This window comes from Herpailurus yagouaroundi, unplaced genomic scaffold (genome assembly GCF_014898765.1).
Source record: "Herpailurus yagouaroundi ecotype Mexico unplaced genomic scaffold, PumYag 355, whole genome shotgun sequence".
Lineage (NCBI taxonomy): Eukaryota > Metazoa > Chordata > Mammalia > Carnivora > Felidae > Herpailurus > Herpailurus yagouaroundi.
The window spans coordinates 8,381,330-8,404,505 of record NW_024412572.1 but is presented as its reverse complement, the minus strand read 5'-3'; the positions used below and the strand labels follow the sequence as shown (position 1 = coordinate 8,404,505).

Genomic DNA, 23,176 nt, shown 5'->3' with positions numbered 1-23,176 from the left:
GCATGTGTGAAATGCAGTTGACCCAGGATAGCTCTCTTATTTCTTTGGGAAAAGTTTCTCTTAATTTATTCCATCTTCTCACAGTAGAAAACTAGGGATTGAGACAACTAGGAGTCACTCTATGGTTTAGACCACCTCAGCTAGCTACTTCCTAGAAAATGGCTTACTCCTTGATCTGCAAGATTTAGGTAAGGGTGTCTTTCAGGCATAAGCCCCTGCAGGGATCAATTTCATTTTCTTCTTAGGGCAGTTTGCTTAATACATCTCCTGTACTTATGAGGTATAATTCAGAAAGTCCAATGCAGGGTTCTGCAGACTGCATCAGACACCATCAGAGACACATCTGAGTCAACTGTGGAATGACTCAAGGCTTTGAAATATTTAAACCATATGTCTCATGAAACTAGGTGAAAATGATGCCAGTTTCTCTACTAGAGGCTGTCATCTGAGACTGAAGCTCAACTTGGCAATGATCCTGTATTCCCAGCCTCACTGGTCACGTTGCTGTGGGCTGTGAACCTGTCAGTACTGCTGAGCCACATGACTTGGAATAGGACCACAGGTAAGCAGAGGTACTGTGGGCCCCATGGAAGGTGGTCAGGGACATTTAGTGGTCTTTTCTAGGCCAGGACAATATGTATGCCCCTGAATAAGATTGGGTTTGGAAGGGAAAGTGAAAAGAGTATATTTTCTGCCCTGGAGGAGGTAGGAAAACACCATTATTTTCACCAAATGACACTTATTAAGAGTCTTATCCTCTGAAAATTAGCCAAGATTCACAGGCATTCTTTGAGAGAAGGAATAAGTATTACAAGAATATTGTCTGTCTCATCTTTGAAGTCTCTCAAAGGTTGTTTCCCTCTTTCTGAAAAGTACCCAGCAGAACACCTGACATGGAAGATGCTTGCTAACAGCTTGGCACAGTGGAAATGACATCGACTATAAAGTCAGAGGCACCAGATTCTATTCCCAGTTCTGCCACTTAATAATGGTGTAATTAATATTACACTTAATTGCTCTGAGCTTCATTTCCCTCTTTCCTAAAATGAGGATGCTAATACCTTTCTTATGAGGGTGTTTTGAAGATTATATGCAATGAGATATGTGTAGCACATGGCAGGTTATTCAGAAATGTTAGTTGAATTTTAATTCAAAGAAGATGACATCATGGTAAATGAATACAGATCCAATAGCCAAGGAGCACCCCCTCTGTCCCAATTAATCCCAGGACAAGTAAAAATTTGAATAAAAATGGAATATATGGTCAAGGACTCTTCCTTTTTGTCTCTTTTTGATGTGTTGTATCTGTAAAAACTAGTAAAGGAGGGGGAGAGAAGGCTCAAAAAGCTGGAGAGGTTTCCTCAAGTCTGGAGCCATATGATTCTCTTAAAACCAACTCTTTCCTTCTTACTGCTCTCCAAAAGGGGTTGTGGTAGCCAGAGAAGCCACTGAGTTGCTGCTATACCCTCCCTCAGGAGTAGCTGCCCATGTTGTGAATCCCAAGCCAGGGTATGCCAGTGATTCTGACCTGTCTTCAGGGGTGGAAGATGGTGGGTGATATTCAAGTCAGTTTACTCCTCCATTATCCAGGAGAAGGGATTGGGGCTGGTTAGGGGGGCACAGAGAATCCAAGATGACAGGCAATCCAACCTTCCCTACCCTGCCTCATTCAGCCAATAGTTCTAATCTTTCTTCCAGGCTTTGTTTCTAGAAGTTGCTTATAATGTCTGCTTATAAGACATTTGCCCTTTTTGTACTGGAAAGTGCAAGGGAACAATGATGTAGCCTCCGAGGAGGGGAACAGGAGGTCCCCATAGGCTGGAATGCTGAGCCCTGAGCAAATGAAGCCCTGGCTGAGCTTGAGGGTGGTCTGTGCAGCTGATGAAGTGAGAGAAGAGTAGAACAGCAGTCTGAGTGAATCTGGGGGGCTGGTTGTGAAGAGGTTTGGTTTGCCAGTTGGTGGGAATAGCTTCTTCTAGATTATGTGTTGGGGGGTGAGGGTGGAGACAGGGTAGGAAAGGGGAGAAGAAGGACCATCATCTGCCTCCTTGGAAGAAGAGGCTTGGCTCAAGGAGGAATCTGTTTCCTGTATATCCCAGCCATGGACTAGAGTAGAGACTCTATCTCAAGGGGTTGTCCTGGTCCAACTCCTGGTAGATTTAGGAGGTATAACATTTGTCTTCCAAGAACCTGGGTCTTTCACTGATTAGTTTTGCCCCTCACTCTCCTTCTTTCAATACTGGCACTCCTTCCTCCCCTTCTTCTCCATCTCTCTGGTACCTGCAGATCAGACACCTTTTTCAGAGGCCTACCTTGGGTTTGAAGGCAATGAGCTTCAGAATCATCTCCACAGTGAAGAGGCCAGTGAAGAGCATGTTGAGGATGTTCATGGCGATTTTGAATAGGCAGCTCTGGCCATAGTGCTGAGGGGAGGGGAAAAATTGTGAAAATGAGGCGGGAACATCCCTACTCCTCACCACCCTCCTCTCAACAGAGATCTTCTTTGAACTAAAACCTGGAAGGCCATTCACATCTCCATGGGCAGTAAGATGGACTCAGGAAAACCTGCAAATTCTTCCCTTCTCTGCTAGCTCTGAAAATGCAGGTTGGCAGAATTCTGTGTTCCTGCTTTGATTGGTTATGACAACTTTATGGAGACTTCTGGCTCTCAGGAGAGCTTAAGCACAAGTTGACTTCTCTGAAGACAGGTGGATATAGAACCAACCTCTACACCCATGCCTCACTGACAATAATGAGCTCTTCAAGCTCCCCCTCTGTTCTCCATTTCCTTCACTCTAAATGTTTTCTTAACCCAGGCTCCTATGGATTCTTTCATAAGATGCCAGAGAGGAGCTCATCCTTGAAAGGGACACTTATCTTTCTCTTTCTGGGAAAAGAAGACAGTTCTGCTCTTTCTGCTTCCTTGGTCAATATGAAGGTGACACGCTAGAGACAGCCAGGCAGGTCTTCTACACTTCATATCTTCCCCTAGCATTTTCCCTCCTGCAGGCATCACATATCCAGGGCCCCCCTGCACTGACCTGCATTGCCAAGCAGATGGTGTTGAGCAGGATGAGGACGAACATCAGGTATTCAAAGTAGGTGGAGTTGACCACGTACCACACTTTGTACTGGTGCTGGTTTTTGGGGATGTACCTTCGCAGGGGCCGGGCCTTGAGGGCATATTCCACACACTGTCGCTGGGAGGGAGGCAGCGGGAGGGTTGGGGTGGGAATGGAGAGAGGGGGTTAGTAACCTGGATGATGTGTGTGGGGATGGTAGAGGAGGGTGGGATGTGGATGAAACTATACACCTTGGGAGTCAAAGAAATAATCTACTGCTCTACTCATTTATAGGTTTGAGAGACTATTTGGACTTTAAAAAAAATTTTCTGTAACTCCCTAAATGAAGGAAAGAATTGCCTCTAGTCAATCTCCTTACCAAGATTTAGTCATGGAGTTTGCGTCTCATTTTCTCAACTTGGTAATGTCTGGTATGCTGCCAACACTTAGTTGGCATTTGATAAATACTGAATGACAGTTCCTCTTCCCATTGGTTATTTCCTATACCACAGATGCTCCTTGGGGCACTTCCCTCCTCAACTTTTCCTCCTATCCTAAGTCAATCTTCCTTATTTACCCATGTACATAAGATCTGAAGATAGTTCATGGATAGGGGAGGAGATCTTAGGCTGACGACATTCCTGAGACTCCAGAACAGATCTAGACTCCAGAACAGAACAGATTCATTTCTCTGCACTGTGCCCAGATTCCTATGTCAGGAACTGGTGAGTCATTCCAGCCTCTTCCCTTACTCTCAGCCTCCACACCCAATCTCTAAGCCTGACCAATTTTATTTCCTCTTATTTTCTCCACCTCCACTATCATTAACCTGATAGTAGATGAGGGTCTAATCATCTCTCATCTATATTTTCTAATTGGTCTCCTTGTTTCCTGTCTTTCTTCCAATCCAAAGGTCATAGAACAGCCAGAATGATGAGTCTAAACTCAAGATGTTGACATCAAAGTCCATGAGAGGTCCAGCTGGTCTAACTGGTGTAGAGCTGAGTGTCTTGTGCTATGTGCTTTCCCATATGAGACCTTAAGTTACTCACACACAGGGATATAACTCCTCCTTACTCTCCCCATTGAGGAGTCTAGCTGGGGAACTGACCTCAGTGACAACATGTTGCAGCCCACTGTAACAGCTTCATTCTTCACTGATGGAGTTGCCAACTTTCTCAGAGGCCACAGAATACCTTACTGTCCTGGCATTATCACATTATTCCTACTGAAGCCTCTTTCTTGCCCCCACCTCATGCATAGGCCTCTGTGTTTTACTTAAACCATTTAAGGGTTTTCTAAGGCCCTTCTCTTCCTCACCCCTGAAATCCTCACTGCCTCATTGCTCTAGTTTCTTTCTTCATTATCAGTGTGCCAACCCACGTGGGCACTTATTAACTTGTTAACTTCTAAGAGATAGGGTGTGAGGTTTTTTCTCACAGCATCTATCATGGAGTCTCCTTAAGTAGGTGCTTAACAAATATTTGTTGGCTGAATGCCAGATTCAGGATTTGCAGAGATTTGCATTTCTTTTGTCCAGGGCCTTCCAGAAGACTGACAGCCCTATTCCCTTGTTGAGGAGCAGACAGATGATCTTAGCATCTGCATAGATCTCTCTTCTGACCTCAGCCTCTCTTCTGGGTTGGCCACAGGCTGCCAACTGCTGTTATTCCTCGCATTCTCCCCACCCAGCCCTGCCACCTGTTCCTCTCTTCCTAGAAAGCTACCTGGTTCTTGTCCAGTTCACAGTTCTTGTATTCCTGCTCCCCCTGCTCCTGGAAGGTGACGATGACAAAACCCACGAAGATGTTCATCATGAAGAAGGCAATGATAATGATGTAGATGATGAAAAAGATGGAGATCTCCACACGGTAGTTGTAGATGGGGCCCTTGTCTTCTGTGTGGGAGTCGATGGAGCGGTACAGCAGCCTGCAGGAGGAGACAGGCCCCACAGAGGGAACCGGAGAAGCAGTGTCACTTCTGTGGAATGACAGCACCACTACTCCTAGGTATCCTCAGGATCAAGGGTGCTGGAAACAGCTATAGGCTGGGAGTCAGAAGATCTGGGTTCAAGTTCCAGCTCTGCCACTTACTGGGGTGGGACCATGGACAAATAAATCTCTTTGAGCCTCAGATTCTTCATTTGTGAAATGGAGAGACAATAATTCCTGACTTTCCTACCTGGCAAGATAGTTGATATAGTGTATACGAGGGTGTTTTGAAACTGTCAAGAATTTGTAAAATGAGTCATGGACATTGATTTCAAATACTGGAAACATTAGTAAATATTGAAACAGCTTTGCAAACTGGCATAGGCTCAGAGGATGTTACAGTGAGCATAAAATAAATCTATCTGAGAGCAAATATCCATTTAGATAAAAATATTAGGTAAAAATGACCCAAGCTTATTCAGATCACCAACAATGGTTTGGGTTTATACTTAGGTAGTTTATATATGTATGCCATTATATGTGTATGTTTCTCTTCATGGACAGGGATTAACTCCTCTCTTTCTTTTGTTACTCTGCACAGTACTTGGTTATTCTCTAGGTATCATCTATATTTTACCATATAATAATGGGACTCTTATCTAAGATCCATGTGTGGTTACTGACTTAGGAATATTTAGAATTTTCTTTCTTTTAGATGATAATTTCCCTGGAGTGCACTGGGTGGGGCGTACGGGGAAGCAGGTGTCTATACAAAGATATATGGAACACCTGATGCACAAGCTGCCTGGTAGAGGTGATAACAGTGTAAAGGGCCAACCAGGCTGGTCTAGGCATGATCTCTGCAGAGGAATTTGGACTCAGGCTTCCATCCTTTTCTTACTTTTCACCATAATTATAGACAAGGCTTTTTCCAAGGAGACTGAGGTAGAGTCTAAAACAGATATCTTTGCCATCTCTACCCACATTGAGTGCATGTTGGGATCAGTAATTTTGAATCCTGTCTAAGGGCTATCTAAGGGCTCATACCTAGAGAAACTCACCCCATTCCTATGTGCCATGAGAGTAATGATAAAGACCCCTATCATTGCAGCTCACTCTGAAGTAGGGAAGGAGAGCTAAAAGAAGATCATTTTTGGTTGGAATTTCTGAAAATTTGACATCTTCCAGAAAAAGAATAGTCTATGTTTCAGCAGTGACCATGGTATGCAGATTGTCTAGGAACAAAGCCTCATTGTTTGGGGAGGACACAGGTAAGCACGACCTGAGTGTGGGACAGTAATAAAACTTGGGGGAATAGCTTGGGCTCTAATATCAGGGTGGACAGGCTGTGATTTGCATACTCACTCTGGCCACCCCTCAAAGGTGGAGACAGTAAAGAGGGCCATCATGGCTGCCAGAACATTGTCAAAGTCAAACTTGCTGTTTTCCCAGCTGCGAGGCTGGATGATGGGGTGGTCAACTTCCCCATCCTTGTATGTGATGTAGTTACCCCTGAGAAAGAAGGAAGAGTTAATTCTTGTGTTTCTCACCTTCCTTCACACCTGACCCACCAATGACTCCTGGCTTGCTTGGTGGGATGAGACTGGCTAGGCTTAAACCCCACAGTGTGAGCCGTTGTGAAGAACTTCAGTGGGTAGACCTTTCAAGAACAGATAATCTTACATTTCATGTCAACAGTATCACATTACCCAAAGGTAGAAGTCCACCTGTCAGTGCTATCTGAGAAAGAATGGACTGTCCTTCCTCTCAGGCCAAGTCACTAACCTCCCAGAATTAACTATCCTTTGTGCTGGCTGCCCTCCAGCTTGTACTCACTTGCATTCCGCCTCAGTCTGCTTGGAACTATCTGAACAGGTGTAGAGCTTTCCCTGGAAGGCAAAAGAACAAAGTGATTGGAGATGTTCATTAATCAATGAATCAGTCAAGAAATGATTAGTGATCATGTATATAGCCCAGCACTGTGCTAGGAACTTGGGGCAAAAAGGACAAGGTGAGCAGAATCTAACCGGGAAGCCATGACTCACATATACCAAGCAGTCAGTGAATAAAGATGCTCAGTGCTGGATGTACCATTGAAATTTTTAAAAAAGGGGGGAACTCCACTCCACAAGAGCTGGACTCTTTTGGCTGGCCTAAAGAAGGTGGAAGTGGAACAGGTCTCAGAGGGACAAATTAAATGGCCGGAAATCAGGTGAATTTATATAGTCAGTGGAAGAGGGCAGGGGGAAGAATGCTTCAGAAATAAAAGGATTAAGGCAGAAAGAGCAGAAACCAAGGAAGCCAGCCTCACTGTAGGGGAGGGGGAGGGCCTTGTCAGGAGGCAGTGAGAGAGAACCTGGATGGATGCAGTGTTCTGAAAGCTGGCTGGAGAAGGGTGGATTTGATGCTGTCAATAATGGGGGACCACTGCAGAGGTTTGAGCAGGTGACTGGCATGAGGCTTCAGAGGATAAAAGTCCCTCTCCCTTTCTTGCTAGAAGGAAGGGAAGGGATCAGAAAGGCAGGCTGCGCTGCAAGACCAAGGGGGTCCTTGGCTTGGTGGAGAGTCCTCCTTTCCAGTGGGGGAAGCTGAGGGGAGGGTGTTTGGAGGTTCCACTCATCCTAAGTCTGACCCAGGCCGCTGTCCTCTTTTGAGTGTATCTGCCAGCAATCTTTCTCAGGCATGCTGACAGGAGGGGAAGGAAGCAGGAGCACAGATCAGAGCCAAGCTATTACCTTGAAAAGCTGGACCCCGATGCAGGCGAACATGAACTGGAGCAGCGTGGTGACAATCACGATATTCCCTATGGTCCGGATGGCAACAAACACGCACTGGACCACGTGCTGTGGTGGGAAGGGAAGGCAGGGGACAGGTTTCAGGAAGTGCCTACAGCCTGAGCTTCCATTAGCCAAGGCACGAACCTCTCTGAGGGAGGCTCATGGACAGCCCCTTTGTCACCAGAGTGAAAATATGACTCAAAGAGGCAAAGCACCTTCCCAGGTTCACATGGTGATGGGATCCAATGGAACTCAAAGTCCTTTGTTGGGCTTTAGGTGACTATAGGGACAAAAGCCCTGCTAGTTTCCCATTTTATAGGTGGAGGAATATGGGGGCCTCATCTTCATGTAGGGGCCCTGGGTTTGTGTGTGTGTCTCTTTTATGCACAAGTTTTGCTTAGAAGTTCTGATTTTGTTTTTTTTTTTTAAGTTTATTTTATTTATTTTAAGAGAGAGAGAGAGAGTGCAGGGGAGGGGCAAAGAGGGAGAAAGAGAGAATCCCAAGCAGGCTCCATGTAGCTGGGCACAGAGCCTGATGAGGGGTTTGAATTCGTGAACCATGAGATCATGCCCTGAGCTGAAACCAAGAGTCAGACACTTGACTGACTGAGCCACCCAGGAGCCCCTAGAAGTTCTGATTTTGAACAGCTGCCTATCCTTGTTCTCTTTAGCCTGAAGTGGGACTAGAAGTACAGGCTGGAGAGTCCAGGCTCTAACACAGCAGCCATTTGCTCCGGCCATTTCTCCTCTGTCCAGCCCTCCACCCCCACCCCCCTGCCTCACTTATATCCCCCCAGTCCACAGCTGGGTTGATGCTTGCTCTGCTGATGGCTCCTCACCTAGGCCCACCCTTCTCACCTTTAGCCCCTTGGCCCTGTTGATGGCCCTCAGGGGCCTGAGGACTCGCAGAACTCGCAAGATCTTCACCACATTAATTGCACTGGACCTGGGAGAGAGAAACAGGGCAGGGGAGTAAGCTCCTGTTGTGGTGGAGCAGAAAATAATGTGAGGGGGTGTCCTGACAGGCTGACCCCAGGCAAACTTGAGAAAGTGTAAAGTCTGTTTTGAGGACTTTCTTATCCTGGGACAATTCTCTACTCCCATCTACCATCCTAGAAGAGCCTGAAACTTGCCAGTGACCCTGGGACTTCCTGTTGGTGTGTAAATAATATGAAAAGCAATTTACCAGAAGTCATTAGCAATATAATGTGTTACTCAAGGGAGCTTTAGTAAAGAAAAGAGAACCCCAGCTCTGTCACTTAACAGCCAATTCACAGAGGATAAATTCCCTAACTTTTTAATCTGTAAAGTGGACCTCATAAGTTGTTGCAGGGATTAAATGAGGAAACAGTATCTGCATCATTTGCAGTGTGCTTGGTGCATATTATGAACCGAATAAATGGTAGCTTTTATGTCTGATGAAGACATCACCGATCTCGAAGAAATGTTATACAGATGGTGGAGCTTCAGGCCTTGTTGGCTGGAGGTGATGGAGGAGCTATTCTGGTGTTCTCCAGGCAGTTGCCCATTACAGGTGTATATAAAACCACCCGTTCATAACACACTCAGGACTTGAAGGAATGGATTCTACACAGCAGGTTCCACATGCCTGGATGCTAGGGCTTGGCCAGGATTTCTGGGAGCCTTGGCTTTTGCTGTTCCCTAGTGGAAATGAGGCACTAAGGTGCAGTTCTCCCCACAAGCCCCTCGGCAGGAAGCCTGCATGGCTTCTGGAGTTATTCATCCATCCAGGTGGTCTCTATTTCAACCCTCACACACTACCCATTTGCTTGAGATACCCTCACAGTCTTTCAGAGAGCCTTGTACACACTTTGGGACCTAAAAAATGTATGACACATCAGCATGAGGTTAGGATAATGTGCTCAGGAGGGAGCTGGTAGATCTGATTTCTCTGGTTCATGGTTCTTTTATCTGAAAGGATTCAAAGGGCATTCCTAGTTATCCAAGTATCTCAGGGAGGGAGTCTGTTTGTACTGAATGGCAATGGAAGGGATTTTAAGGTTAGGTGCAGAAAGCACAGACTAAAGGGGGGGTGGTTCTTGGTTCAAGGTTAAATAGTAGTTTAGTGGTAGTGCTGGGATTAGAATCTAGACCTTTAGGCTCCCAGCAGACAGCTAAGATGATCACAGAGATGATAACAGATGATCACAGAGAGTGTCTCACTCCTGTTCTTCCCATGTCTGCTCTTTCTAGGCTTACCATGAAAACACCCTTGGGAAAGGATACCCAGGACCCCTTTCCTCTGCCATTGGTATGACCTTGGGCACATCTCATGCCCCGAACCTCAGTCTTCCTATCTATAAAATGGTGGTAACAGTCCCTGTCCTGCCTGCAGCTTTTTTTGTGAGGACAGCAGAAGATTGTGCATGTGAAAGGGCTTTTAAGTTGAAGGCAGAGTTAATGTTATCAGCAGATAGAACTTGGGAGAAATTAGTAATTGGATCCTTTTAAACCTGAGCAAACTGGCAACCTTGGTTGTATGGTGGAGTCACCCAGAGAACTTTTAAAATTCCTAAAGCCTGAGCCTGTAGCCCAGACCAATTAGATAAAAATTTGGGGAGAGGGATCTAGGCAAATGTCTTTCCTGAAACTACTCAGTCTATTCCACTATGCAGCCAAGACTGAGAATCTGTAATTCCTCTCTTTCTCTGTCCCCCACTCCCTTCTTCTCATCAGGTGCTTTGACTGGAGAGAGAAAGGGAGGGAAGATGGACTGGAATATCAGGGCTGGTTATGGCAATGGAGGGCCCTTGGAGCTGAGGGTAGCCAAGGGCACTGGGCAGGTAGTAGAGGAGATATGAAGGCCCTGGAGGCATTCCTCTCATTATAACTGGGCCTGGTCCTGCCTGTCATGCCAAGATCCATATATTTTAAACATATTCTGGCTGGATGGACATACCCCCCAAGTGTCACACCACTGAGGATGTGACAAAAAGCCATCATGTTGTACAATTCAGGGGTCCCTCCCTGTTCCTGTCATAGACTGGTGGCCATGCAAGACTTCAGAGTCTTGATCGTTCTCTCTGACACCCATTTCTAGTTGTGTGGCCCTATCATTGGCTGAGGGAGTCCTACTCACTGGATGCCAAAGGAGATGAGGGACACGCTGACCACCAGCAGGTCCAAGATGTTGAAGTAGTTCCGGCAGAAAGAGCCCTTGTGTAGGAAAGCCCCATAAGCAGTCATCTGCAGGGAGGCAAAGAGAAACATGAGCATGAGTGGTCCCTGCCCAAGCTCCAGAGACCCCCTCATGCCTCCCTCTCCTCCCACAGCATCCTTTGGGTAGGGCAAGCCGAAGAGCAGTGAGAGGACTGGGGGCAGGCAGGACTGCAGAAAGAGAGGCAGGGCCAAGGACAATATTCTGCAATCATGTATATAACCACAAAAGAATTCCAGGCTCAGGATTGTTAAGTGGCTCCTTCCACTTACTAGACCACACCAGACTCCATATTTGAAGCCTTTTCAGATTGGGCCCTGCCATCTATCTCTCATTTTCCACTGTTCCTCATCACAGGTCCCTGATCCTGGCCCTGAGGAGCGCTTTGCTGACACTGCCCAGACCAGGTTTCCCTTTGTATGCAAACTTCCCAACCTCCTCTCCCAACCCCCAGAGCCAGATTCAGATACTAGGCATCTGGGGAAAGGTGGGACACACCTAGTATGGTGACCAACTGTCCTGGTTTTCCCAGGATTCCTGTTTTGGTACTGAAAGTCCTGTGTACCACCCAGGCAACTCTTCAGTCTTGGGCAAACCAAAGTCTTGGGCATCCTAGTGCCCAGTGAGAAGTTCTACCAATACATTTGGCAATTAGCATTCCTCCATTTCCTAACCTTAATTAGTGTTTATGATCTATGCCAAATATTCTAAACTCAATTCTATTATCTTCCTTTTAGACTGATGTTCTTTAAGGTCCAAGCTATGTGAACACACAGAGGGACAATGTGGGACTATGGTTAAAAGCATAGGCTCTGGAGCCAGGCTGCCTGAGTTTGAATCCCAGCTCTATCATATTTTGTTTGTATGGCCTGGAACAAGTTACTTAGCTTCTATGTCCCTGTTTCCTCATCTGAGAAATGAGGGTAATGATAATGTCTACCCTCTAGGGTTATTGGCATCAAATGAGTTATTACAGGTAAAACACTTACTATCATCAGAGAAAACTAAACTTGAGGCCAGATAGATTGGATTTGAATTCTGGATTCTTCCTATATAAGGATGTTCAGTTTCCCCATCTACAAAGTGGGCATACTATTCCCTGTCTTTATGAGGCACACATAGAAAGGCAACATGGAGGTCCTTTGAAGACTAAAATGGGAGCACATGGGATGGTGATTATTGTTACAGGGCTTGGCTATTATTATCTCTCTCTGAGCTCAGTATAAAGTCACTGTAGATGCTCAACAAATAGCCTTTCCAATTCTGTTGATTTGAATTAAGAGCCAGCAGATTTCCAGGTTAAGGGTTGTGAAAGGCCATGGGCCGTGATGCATCAGCCAAAGGGAACAATTTGGAGCCAGTGGCTGAGAGACTGAGAGCAGCTCCCTGGTCATCTGGGGTCCAGTTTATCTCTCTGGAATCAGAGCATGCCCAAGGCAGCATGTCCGCAGAGCAATTCAAAAGCAAACACAGGAGGAACTGACAAAAATAGCTCTTGCAACCTAATTCTTTCCATTTATCTCCTACTGCAGGGGGTCACAGGGGACCCAGGCACCTGTGTCCTGCAACAGTTTCTAGAAGTGGGTATATTATATAAAAGGTTGCAGGGGAATATAGGCTTGCCATCTGGAGGAGCTTACTGTCTTGTCTCTCAGTGAAAATCTAGGAGGGGCTTGCTGTCCTGTCTTTCAGTGAAGATCTAGGACTTCAGGGACTGGATTTGGGTGGCTCCTATAATTCACTTAAACACAGAGCCTCTGTGCCTGCAGAAGGCCAAGCACCTTCCCTAGCCATTCACTTTTAGTTTCAGAGAAGGCACTGAGTCCGACCCTGCCTCACTCTTGTCTCAAATATTGTGAGGACACTACTGAGCATCACAGAGCCCTCCACGGTCAGGGAAGAGCACTCCCTGAATAGGTGCACTAGTAGGGCTCACAGTGCCAACGTCTGTCCTTTGACTTTGGGGTCCTATTTGTCAGGGACCTAGAATGAGACCAGCACTCCAAAAAGTGTGTGTGTGTAAGGGGTGGGAGGGACATGCCTGGGCAGGGCCAGCAGAATGGCCTTAGGAGAAAGGGCAACTGGGTGCTGAAAAATGAGAATTTATTTGAAAATTATTCTAGCTGTTTAAGACAACATAAGAGGCCAGGTTCAGGTACTCAGTGCAAAGTGTCCTTTCCATACCCCGTTTTGCTAATGGACACACAGTTCTAAGCCATTGCATAGGAAAAGCCTATTGCCATGGTGTTTTCAGCCTCAGGAAAAAAAAAAGGTGGCCATGAGATTGCTGACTCTCTGAACTTGAAGGGCAGGAAAGCCGCTCTGTCCAGTCACAGGCGACCACTGCCTCCCCAGGCAGCTCTTCTAGTTACTAGATGTATCCTATAACTTGTATTTACTGCTAGGCCCAGTTCACCTCGTCCCTCCTCTATGTGACAGTATTTTGCAGTATTCAGGCCAACAGTCATGGTCCTACAAGCCTTTTCTTCTTAAGGCCAAATATCCCCAGGTCTTTAAACTGTTCTTGACACTAAATGCCCCTTGGACAATGAGACGGTTGTTGTCTGTGCCAGGTAGAAAGCTGAGCCTTCAGGCAAGGCAGAGGGGCCCAGTGGAAGGAGGTGCAGGGAAGTGGGGTGGGGACTGGGCTTTATATTTAGAAGCACACTGAGCATCAAAGGGAGTAGAAGAGGGAGAGGGTGAAGGGAGGGAAGGCTCTTGCCATGATAATGTTTGCAAAGAGATCTTTCACTTCTGTTTGCATGGCAATCCTGAAGGATAAACAGCACCACTGAAATCCATAAGGGAAGCTCTGTGGAGGAGTCCTGAGAAATGGGCCTCAGAGCTTTTCTTATACCAGGAAAGAGTTTTGGGTGTTTGTGTGCCTCCCTGAGTCTGAAGTCCAGAACTCAGCTCACCATGGAAAGGGGGTTTTACAGACTACATCTCAATGCAGGTAGACAGCTTTTGGTTCCCTTTTCCCACCCCCAGGGATTGGGGCCTGGTTAGATCCACTGTCCTAGAGTAGAAGAGGAAACCTGAGGAAGTCCCTTGGTCACTGGAACCAGGGACAGAAGCTGGAGGTCTGGACAGCTCAGCCTTTTGGGGACACAGACACAGTGGACACTCAAAACGGCCCCACTCAACTTGTATCTGGATGTGACAAAACTGTCATGTACATTAAAGGTCTGGGTCATGACTTAGAAGTTGCATCAGGAAAAGAAGGGTTTGCAGGCTAGCTGTGGCACATGGTCAGATGTGGACAGTGGCTGGCATCAGCCCCAGGGAGGGGGAGAGGGAGCCTGGACTCCTTGGGAGGAGGAGTCCCAGATGAGTCTCCCAGGAAGAAGACACCAAGCTGAAGGATATGTTTTAGAGCCTACAACCCTCCTGTTCAGGTAAATGAGAAGAAAGCAAATGCTGAAATGTAGTTTTCCTGGGTCTCAGAACTCACATCCTGAGTCTCAGATGGAGTGGTTTGGCAATACATTGTTTTAGAGGCTCAGATGTATACTGGAAAAACTTAGAAATAATAATAAAATAAATATAAATAATATATTAATTATAAATTAATAGAAGTAATAAAATAAAACTTAGAAAGCGATCTCTCTCATCCCAGTGCTTTCAGAGGTGGGTTCTACCGATGGGGTAAGTCTGTAGAAGTTCTGCCATCAGAGGTCAGCAGCACCTGGGGCCACCAGTCACAGGCCGGGCCAGCTCCATGTGCTCTCAGGACCGGGGCTTGGGACCTGGTTCTTCTTTCATGCTTAGGGCAAGGGGCATCGTAACAAGGCTTTTCAACAGGAAACTGAGGACTCAAGTAATCTACAGTCGTCTGTTGAAAGCCCCCAATGGAAGACTGGCCCCAAATCTTGCATTAATTAAGCCCATGATTCCTATCACCCAGGCCCATCTGGAGCCTAGCTTTGGCACCTGCCACTTGTATGGAGGAAGGTGTTGACCAAGGCTGTCCAAGGGCATGGACAAAGTGATTTCCCATGCCCCATGAGGTTTTCCACTCTTGGAGTTTGTACAGCATCTCCTCTGGGGAGGAGGAGGGAGGGGGAGTTCTAAGCAGGGGTCAGTCATCAATGACCTGGAGGTAGGGTGTGTGGGGGTGGTGGGGCACAACACGCATTGGCACAGTGCCAGACCTGGTGACAGGACATCATCAGTGTTGACACTGTGAGCCTTCCAGCCTTCCAGGCTGAGAGGAGGCACAGCAGTGGCGGTGGGTTTCTTCTAGCTTCTGAGCCTGAGCAAAGTGAGGGGCACAAAGTGAGGGGCACTAATTCATCAAATTTCATGCTTGAGAGTAAAAAAGAGAGAGTGAAAGAAACAAGAGAGAAAAGAGACAGCAGATATAGAGAAATAGGCAGAGAGTGCATTGCTCAGATTGCATTACCTTAAGGATAATTTCTAATGTAAAGATACTAGTGAAGACATAGTCTGCATTGCCTAGGATCTGAAAAATAAGCACAATTGGATTAGTGGCTCTGAGAGTGAACTCGACACCAACAGAAACATGTGTGTTAGCGCCAGACAGTAGCAGAGAGCTAGTGGAGGCTCACGGAGGACAGGATGGGGAGAGGCATTAGGGCTTTACCTTCAGAGCAATTTCAATGGTGAAAATGGTAGTGAAAACAATGTCAAAATAAAACAGAATCTGCAAAACAAAAAGAAACAGGGTGGGAATGGGGTGGGAAGGGAGAGAAGCAGGATGGAAGGAGAGGTCAGCGGACATTCACCAGAAAAGGAGTCACTCTTCAGAACCACACTACATGTCATGTGAGCTTTTCCATGTGGAGACAGACAGGAGATGAGTAGCATATACACAGCATTGGATCCTGAAGTGGGGCTGGCCTCAGGCAGCTTAGTGGCTTCACACGAAGTCCCCAGACATGTGAGGGGAGCTTCCAGGGTCCTGGGTCTGGGCAGCATTTGGTTGGATGCTTTTCCCATTAATCCAATTTACTTACAAACCCAAATCAGACCACTGGGATGCTTGTCAAAAGGACAGAGAGTGGGGTTTTCTTTTTATTGCAGGAAAATGCAAAATACTTAACTCACTTTGGTGTGACTCAGCTGGCTTCTCATGTTGGTGGAAATACTGGTGTTGTGTTCTTTGGGGCATAGGAAGGAAGATCCTCAATGTGAGGACTGCCGAGGCTGGGGGCAGGCTACGTGGTTCACACTTTGTTATATCTCAGGTGATGGATCAGAGCTAGGGCCAACACCTTTTTAAGAAAACTCTGGACCAAGCAGGCTGCAGGACCACCAAGTGGTTTGGCATGAGTATGACTTTAGGTTGGTGGACTCTTCTCTTCACGTTCATCTGGTTGGGATTTGACAAAGTCTTCAGGCTTTGAGATAGAGCAGTTCTTACTCTAGCCTTTAATATTGTTTACCAGAGCCTTGGGTGGGTCTCTAAATTTAGTTTTCTACTCTACAGAAGGTCACTGAAGCTCTCTTTTGTATAAGGTCAGCCTCATCTTTGGCACCTATTTGCCAATGCTCCCCCTATCTGCTTGGTGATTAGGACCAGTTAGAGTTTATTGGGAGCAAGGCAGGAAGTCAAAGGCTACTTTTTACTAAGTACATAGGGAACCAGGGATACATCCACAGGGCAATGAGAGTCCCGAATTTTGCCAATCAGGCCAGCCTGAGGCATATGGGTACAGGTTCTCTTATTCATTTATGATGGTTTCTACCAAAGCCCTAATCTCTTAAAGAAATGTTTATTGTGCATCTGATTATAGTATTTGGAATTGGGGTCCTGATTGAGGTTGGCAACAGAGCTCTGGGCCCAGTCCCATCCTTGGGAAGAAGAGGTGCAGGGGACAAAAGGGAATGCATACATGGTTCCTGAAGGAGGTGTGCTGGACAGGGTCCTCAGCTGCCAGGGAAATGCTGCTGAGCAGAATGAAGAAGAGGATCAGGTTGGTGAAGATCGTGTCATTGACAATGCGGTGGCACTGGAGGCGAAATCTGTGTGGGGAGGAGGAAAGAAGGACCGAAGTATGTCAGAAAGGTCAGAGAAGCAGCTCCTGGGTCGCCAGAGCTCAACTCCTTCTTTCAGCTTATGAAAGGTGCTTGTTAGTTTGGGAGTGGGCTCTTCAACCTGAGGTCTTACTGCTGAGGGTAGTGACAATCACATCCCACCCCCCTCTACATCCTCAGTGTGAGGCACATCTGTATAGAACTTTGCAGCTATAAAGCACTGTCACAGGCAGTAAGCTTTTGACATTTTGGAGGGTTACATCTGAGACCTTCAGGAATCCCAATATTTTCATATACTGCTGTGACATTAACAACTGGCTTTTTTGGGGGGACTTCTTTTTCCCCATCATTAAATCATTTTATAAGATCTCCTTCATATTTTTATATATAGGGAACAACAGATCCCACCCAGAGTCGATGCTGAAAGGCTGGCTAAGCCTACTCTCTGGCTAGGCAATATGCTCCTGTGTAATAGCTCCAAGGCATGCAATACCACACTTTCTGGGCACTCACTGGTAGTACCACAAAGGCTAAATCCTTGAATGTCAAGTGTGTCTTATATACTATCTCATCCTGGCAGCTCAGGAAGGGGATATGGGTGTTATTATCTTCATTTTATAGGTAAAAACACTGAAACCCTGGAAGGAGAGGCTGGTCCAGAAAGACAATTTGTAGAGTGTTGTGTGTGTGTGGGGGGGGCTGCGGTGTTCAGGGCTTGAATCCAGGCTTTCAGACTCCTTCTCACAACATTGTAGTGCTCTGAGAGACCCCACTGCTGCAGAAGCAGCAAATCTTGGAAAGGGCAAACTCTATGAGACAATTCTGGCTTCATTACAGTTAGAAGGTCTGCATTGATTATCCTTTTCAAACAAATAAGCAAATCCACTGAGCCAGGGTCTGTGTGATAGGTATCCAGGAAGGGCAGAGTTGCCTGAGAATAGATGCTAGTAGTAGCACTGCTATGGGGAAACTGCATTTCAAGCCAGTCTTAAGGTAGGGCACTGAAGCTTGGGACTTTAGGCTAAGCCAACACTCTTAAGAAGCCTCTGGAAGAAAGCTTCCCAATATTAATTTAGGTCCACAAGAATCTGATGAAGTACTGAGGTCACAATCAAAAAATCATTATGCACATAAGAGGATGAACTTCTAAGATGAGAAATCAGAAGAAACAACAAATAAATGATTTAGAACGCCCTCCCAAAGACTGTGTATACTGAACATATCAGATAGAGAATGTAAAAATTATATTTGAAATATTTAACAGAATAAAGGACTTGATCACAAAGTTGAGGAATCAATAGAAGTATTAGATATAGACAGATGGTTCTAGAAAATCAAGCTGCAAATGGAACTGTTTGAAATGAAAAAAAAATAAGTCGATATAAAAACTGGTTTAAACAGTAACGTAGACAAAGTTAAAGAGAGAATTAAGAAATTGGAAGATATAACTGAGAAAACTACCCTGAATACTAAAAGAGATATAATGAGGTGAAAGATTTATAAGACACATTAAGACGTAGGAGGACAGAATGAGAAGGTTTAACATATGTCTACTTGGAATGCTAGAAGGAAAGAACAGAAAGAGATTATGGCTGCAATTTTGCAAGAATTAGCAATTCTCATTCTAATTTTTAATGTTTTTTTTGACAATTAGAGAAAAATATAAATCGATAACATTCCAAGCAGGACTAATGGCCAGAAATCCATATCTAGACACATGGTAGTATATCTATACAATACCAAAGGCAACATAAGATATTCAAAACAGCTAGAGATAAGGGGAAGATTATCTACAAAGGAATGATAGTAGGAAAAATACAGTGTAATAATACCTTTGATATATTAAAAGACAAATCCTGTCAACCTAACATTGTGTACACAGCAAAACTATCTTTCAAGAACAAGAAATGAAAATAAGAACAAGAGGGGCGCCTGGGTGGTGCAGTCGGTTAAGCGTCCGACTTCAGCCAGGTCACGATCTCGTGGTCCGTGAGTTCGAGCCCCGCGTCAGGCTCTGGGCTGATGGCTCAGAGCCTGGAGCCTGTTTCCGATTCTGTGTCTCCCTCTCTCTCTGCCCCTCCCCCGTTCATGCTCTGTCTCTCTCTGTCCCAAAAATAAATAAACGTTGGAAAAAAAAATTAAAAAAAAGAAAATAAGAACAAGAGATAAACAGGTCAAATGACTTTACATAAAGAAACACTAGGGGCTTTGGGTCAATAGTACCCAAAGCTATCTACACATTCAATACAATCCCAATCAAAATTGCACCAGCATTCTTCTCAAAGCTAGAACAAGCAATCCTAAAATTTGTATGGAACCACAAAAGACCTCGAATAGCCAAAGTAATATTGAAGAAGACCAAAGTGGGAGGCATCACAATCCCAGACATTAGCCTCTACTACAAAGCTGTAATCATCAAGACAGCATGGTATTGGCACAAAAACAGACACATAGACCAATGGAATAGAATAGAGAACCCAGGACTGGACCTACAAATACATGCCCAACTAATCTTTGACAAAGCAGGAAAGAGTATCCAATGGAATAAAGACAGTCTCTTTAGCAAATGGTGCTGGAAGAACGGGACAGCAACATGTAGAAGAATGAAACTGGACCACTTTCTTACACCATACACAAAAACAAACTCAAAATGGGTGAAAGACCTAAATGTGAGACAGGAAACCATCAAAACCCTAGAAGAGAAAACAGGCAACAACCTCTTTGACCTCAGCTGCAGCAACTTCTTACTCAACCCGTTTCCAAAGGCAAGAGAAATAAAAGCAAAAATTAACTATTGGGACCCCCTCAAGATAAAAAGCTTCTGCATTGCAAAGGAAACAATCAATAAAACTAAAAGGCAACCAATGGAATGGGAAAAGATATTTGCAAATGACATATCGGACAAAGGGCTAGTATCCAAAACCTATAAAAACTCACCAAACTCCACACCTGAAAAACAAATAATCCAGTGAAGAAATGGCAGAAAACTTGAATAGACACTTCTCTAAAGAAGACATCCAGATGGCCAACAGGCACATGAAAAGATGCTCAATGTCGCTCCTCATCGGGGAAATACAAACCAAAACCACACTCAGATACCACCTCATGCCAGTCAGAGTGGCTAAAATGAACAAATCAGGAGACTATAGATGCTGGCAAGGATGTGGAGAAACGGGAACCCTCTTGCACTGTTGGTGGGAATGCAAACTGGTGCAGCCACTCTGGAAAACAGTGTGGAGGTTCCTCAAAAAATTAAAAATAGATCTATTCTATGACCCAGCAATAGCACTGCTAGGAATTTACCCAAGGGATACAGGAGTGCTGATGCATAGGGGCACCTGTACCCCAATGTTTATAGCAACACTTTCAACAATCGCCAAATTATGGAAAGAGACTAAATGTCCATCAACCGATGAATGGATAAAGAAATTGTGGTTTATATACACAATGGAATACTATGTGGCAATGAGAAAGAATGAAATATGGCCTTTTGTAGCAACATGGATGGAATTGGAGAGTGTTATGCTAAGTGAAATAAGTCATACAGAAAAAGACAGATACCATATGGTTTCACTCTTATGTGGATCCTAGAAACTTAACAGAAGACCATGGAGGAGGGGAAGGAAAAAAAAAGTTACAGAGGGAGGGAGCCAAATCATAAGAGACTCAAAAAACTGAGAACAAACTGAGGGTTGATGAGGGGTGGGAGGGAGGGGATGGTGGGTGATGGGTATTGAGGAGGGCACCTGCTGGGGTGAGCACTGGGTGTTGTATGGAAACCAATTTGACAATAAATTTCATAGTAAAAAAAATAAATAAAAACATAAACAAAAACAACAACAACAAAAAGAAACACTAGGGGCTTCTAAAGAATGTGCTTTAGGAAGAAAATGATTACAGAAGGGTGGACTGAGATACATGAAAAAATGGTGAATGAGTAAAATGGGAAGTTGTATGAAAATTCAAGTATACATTGGTCTATATAATAATAATGAAAATGATAATAATGTCTAACTTGTGAAGTTAAAAATAAAGGACAGGACTAAAATACTAATTAATAACATGTAAGGTAGGAGGGCTGAGAGAAGTTAAAACAGTATAAGCTCTTTCTATTTTGCAGGAGGAGGTGTAGGATACTGCTTAACTTCAGATTTTAAGTTAAATAGACTTAGTAAATTACCAAGGGTAATCACCAAAAGTGTAGAAATAGAGTTTACATGTGTCAAAAAATGGAGGGAAAAACAGACCCAAGTCTTCTGATTTGGAATATAGGATACTTTTCCCTAAATCAGTGCCTGTTTGCACAAGTTGTGGGGGGTTGGGAGAGTCCCAGGCTCCACTCAGAGGCTGGAGGATGTTAGCATCTGTTGTGCTTGTAGCATGGAGAGAGTAGAGTCCCACCTCCCCCACCATTCTTGCACACCTGTTGTTGGGGCTGAAGATGAAAAATGCACTGGCTTCTGGCATGGGCACTGCCTTTTCCTTAAGGTGCAGCTCAGAGAGTGGTCGTGGGCGGGGGCCCACAGGCATCTCAGGCTCCTCTTCATCGTCTTCTCCTGTAAGAAAAAAAGCACCATTCTAAATAACTCCACTACTCCCACTAGGTTTTTACCACTATGCTGCCTACTTCCAGATAGCTTCCTACCAACCAGAATCAAGACATCATTTGCATCTCTGAAAATGAAGGGTATCAACAAAGACATTCAGCTCTCTCCCTGTGAGCGCTGCTAGAATCTTTGTTAGAGAGACTTTTCTGGCAGCACATGACAAAGGGGGTTGTAAGTAGGGTGGCTAGTTCATGTCAAGGACTGTCCTGGTTTTTAAACTGAAATTCCCACATCCCAAGAGACTCCTCAGTCCCATGCAGATTGGGATGGTTGGTCATTCTAGTTGTAAGGCACTAGGAAAGGTGATTGGGGAAGACTGGGGCATTGCCAGGTGTGCCTGTCCATCTAGGCTGCAGGTAGGGTAATGGGTATGGCTTAGGTGACTTGCAATCAATTCCATCCTTGGAGTTTAAAATCAACACTCCCATTCCTGAAAAATACCAAAAACTCATGTGCTGTAGGGATAATAGGACAGTGATGTTGGCCACAACAGGCACTTCATTCAAAAGACTAGACATTAACACTAGTTTGAGAAGCCCCTTTGTTATCCTGGGCAGGGGCCACATTTACTGTGGACCAAAAGCAAAATCCTTTGCTTACACGGCCACTGCCCATGGAAGGAAACTACTATATATCTTTTTCTGGTCAAATGCATTTAAAAATGTTTAGAGAGGGAATGGGAGTAACAACAACATGGGTTCTCTGGCCATGTCTAGATCCAAATCTTGGCTCTGTTTCTTTCTGGCATTTAGTCTTTCTGGTCTCAGTTTCCCCATCTGCAAATGGGATAATAGTACATACATACCTCAGAGTGGCGCCTGGCACATAGCAAGTGCTATATAAATGTTAGCTGTTGTTACTATCTCTACCCACAGAGAAGACTCTTAGCCTGTAAGTAGTGCTTAGCATCTTTCTCAGTCTGATCTCTGCCTGCTGTTATTCCCTAACAAATTTTCCACTCACATCAAACTGTTTTCTGAAGGTTTGTAGTAGTGGCCTGAATAATGTCCCCCCAAAATTCATGCCTACCTGGAACCTCAGAACATGACCTTACTTTGGAAACAGTAACTTTGCAGATGTATAGTCATGATGAAGTTATACTGGAGTGGGGTGGGCCCTAAATCCAAGGACTATTTTTCTTATAAGGAGACACAGACACACACACACACGCATGAAGACAGAGGCAGAAACCAGAGAGATGAGGCTGGAAGCCAAGGAGCACCAAGGATTGCTGGCCACTGGCAGAGATGGGGACAAGGCGAGAAAGGGATTCTTTCCAGAGCCTTTAGAGAGAGGATGGTCCTGCCAATACCTGCTTTCAGACTTATAGGCTCCAGAACTGTGCGAGAATAAATATTTGCTGGTTTAAGCCACCAAGTTCATGGTAATTTGTTATGACAGCCCCAGGAAATGAATACACTCGCCATGTGCTTTCTCCTTTCCTCATGCTGTCTCCTTATTTGAAATGCTCTCATCTCCTGGTGTAGAGCCAGAAGGACTCTCAGGTAAGACAGCATCATTCACTTGGCTCTCCCGAATACCTGGGCTCTTGAGAATGACCTTCATGTGATTCTAGCAGCCCTGTCATTCTCCTGCATTCACTTGGCACTTGGGACCAAAT

The 23,176-nt window shown here is 45.1% G+C and overlaps 1 protein-coding gene across 23 annotated transcripts in view; it reads right to left on the bottom strand.

Annotated features, from left to right (window-relative positions):
* CACNA1C (calcium voltage-gated channel subunit alpha1 C) overlaps positions 1-23,176 on the bottom strand; it is a 761,926-nt gene that overhangs the window by 82,673 nt on the left and 656,077 nt on the right. For 10 of the 23 annotated variants that reach the window (XM_040463040.1, XM_040463027.1, XM_040463023.1 and 7 more), the window contains 11 exons: positions 21,372-21,504; positions 16,807-16,936; positions 15,555-15,614; positions 10,871-10,977; positions 8,629-8,716; positions 7,729-7,836; positions 6,830-6,882; positions 6,359-6,505; positions 4,790-4,991; positions 3,042-3,200; positions 2,313-2,423 (listed from right to left, as the gene is read on the bottom strand). In XM_040463040.1, coding sequence (XP_040318974.1) covers positions 2,313-2,423; positions 3,042-3,200; positions 4,790-4,991; positions 6,359-6,505; positions 6,830-6,882; positions 7,729-7,836; positions 8,629-8,716; positions 10,871-10,977; positions 15,555-15,614; positions 16,807-16,936; positions 21,372-21,504 — 1,298 coding nt within the window. Of the gene's footprint in view, positions 1-2,312; positions 2,424-3,041; positions 3,201-4,789; positions 4,992-6,358; positions 6,506-6,829; positions 6,883-7,728; positions 7,837-8,628; positions 8,717-10,870; positions 10,978-15,353; positions 15,414-15,554; positions 15,615-16,806; positions 16,937-21,371; positions 21,505-23,176 lie in introns of all 23 variants that reach the window. The other 13 variants (XM_040463021.1, XM_040463035.1, XM_040463030.1 and 10 more) reach the window with 2 other exon arrangements.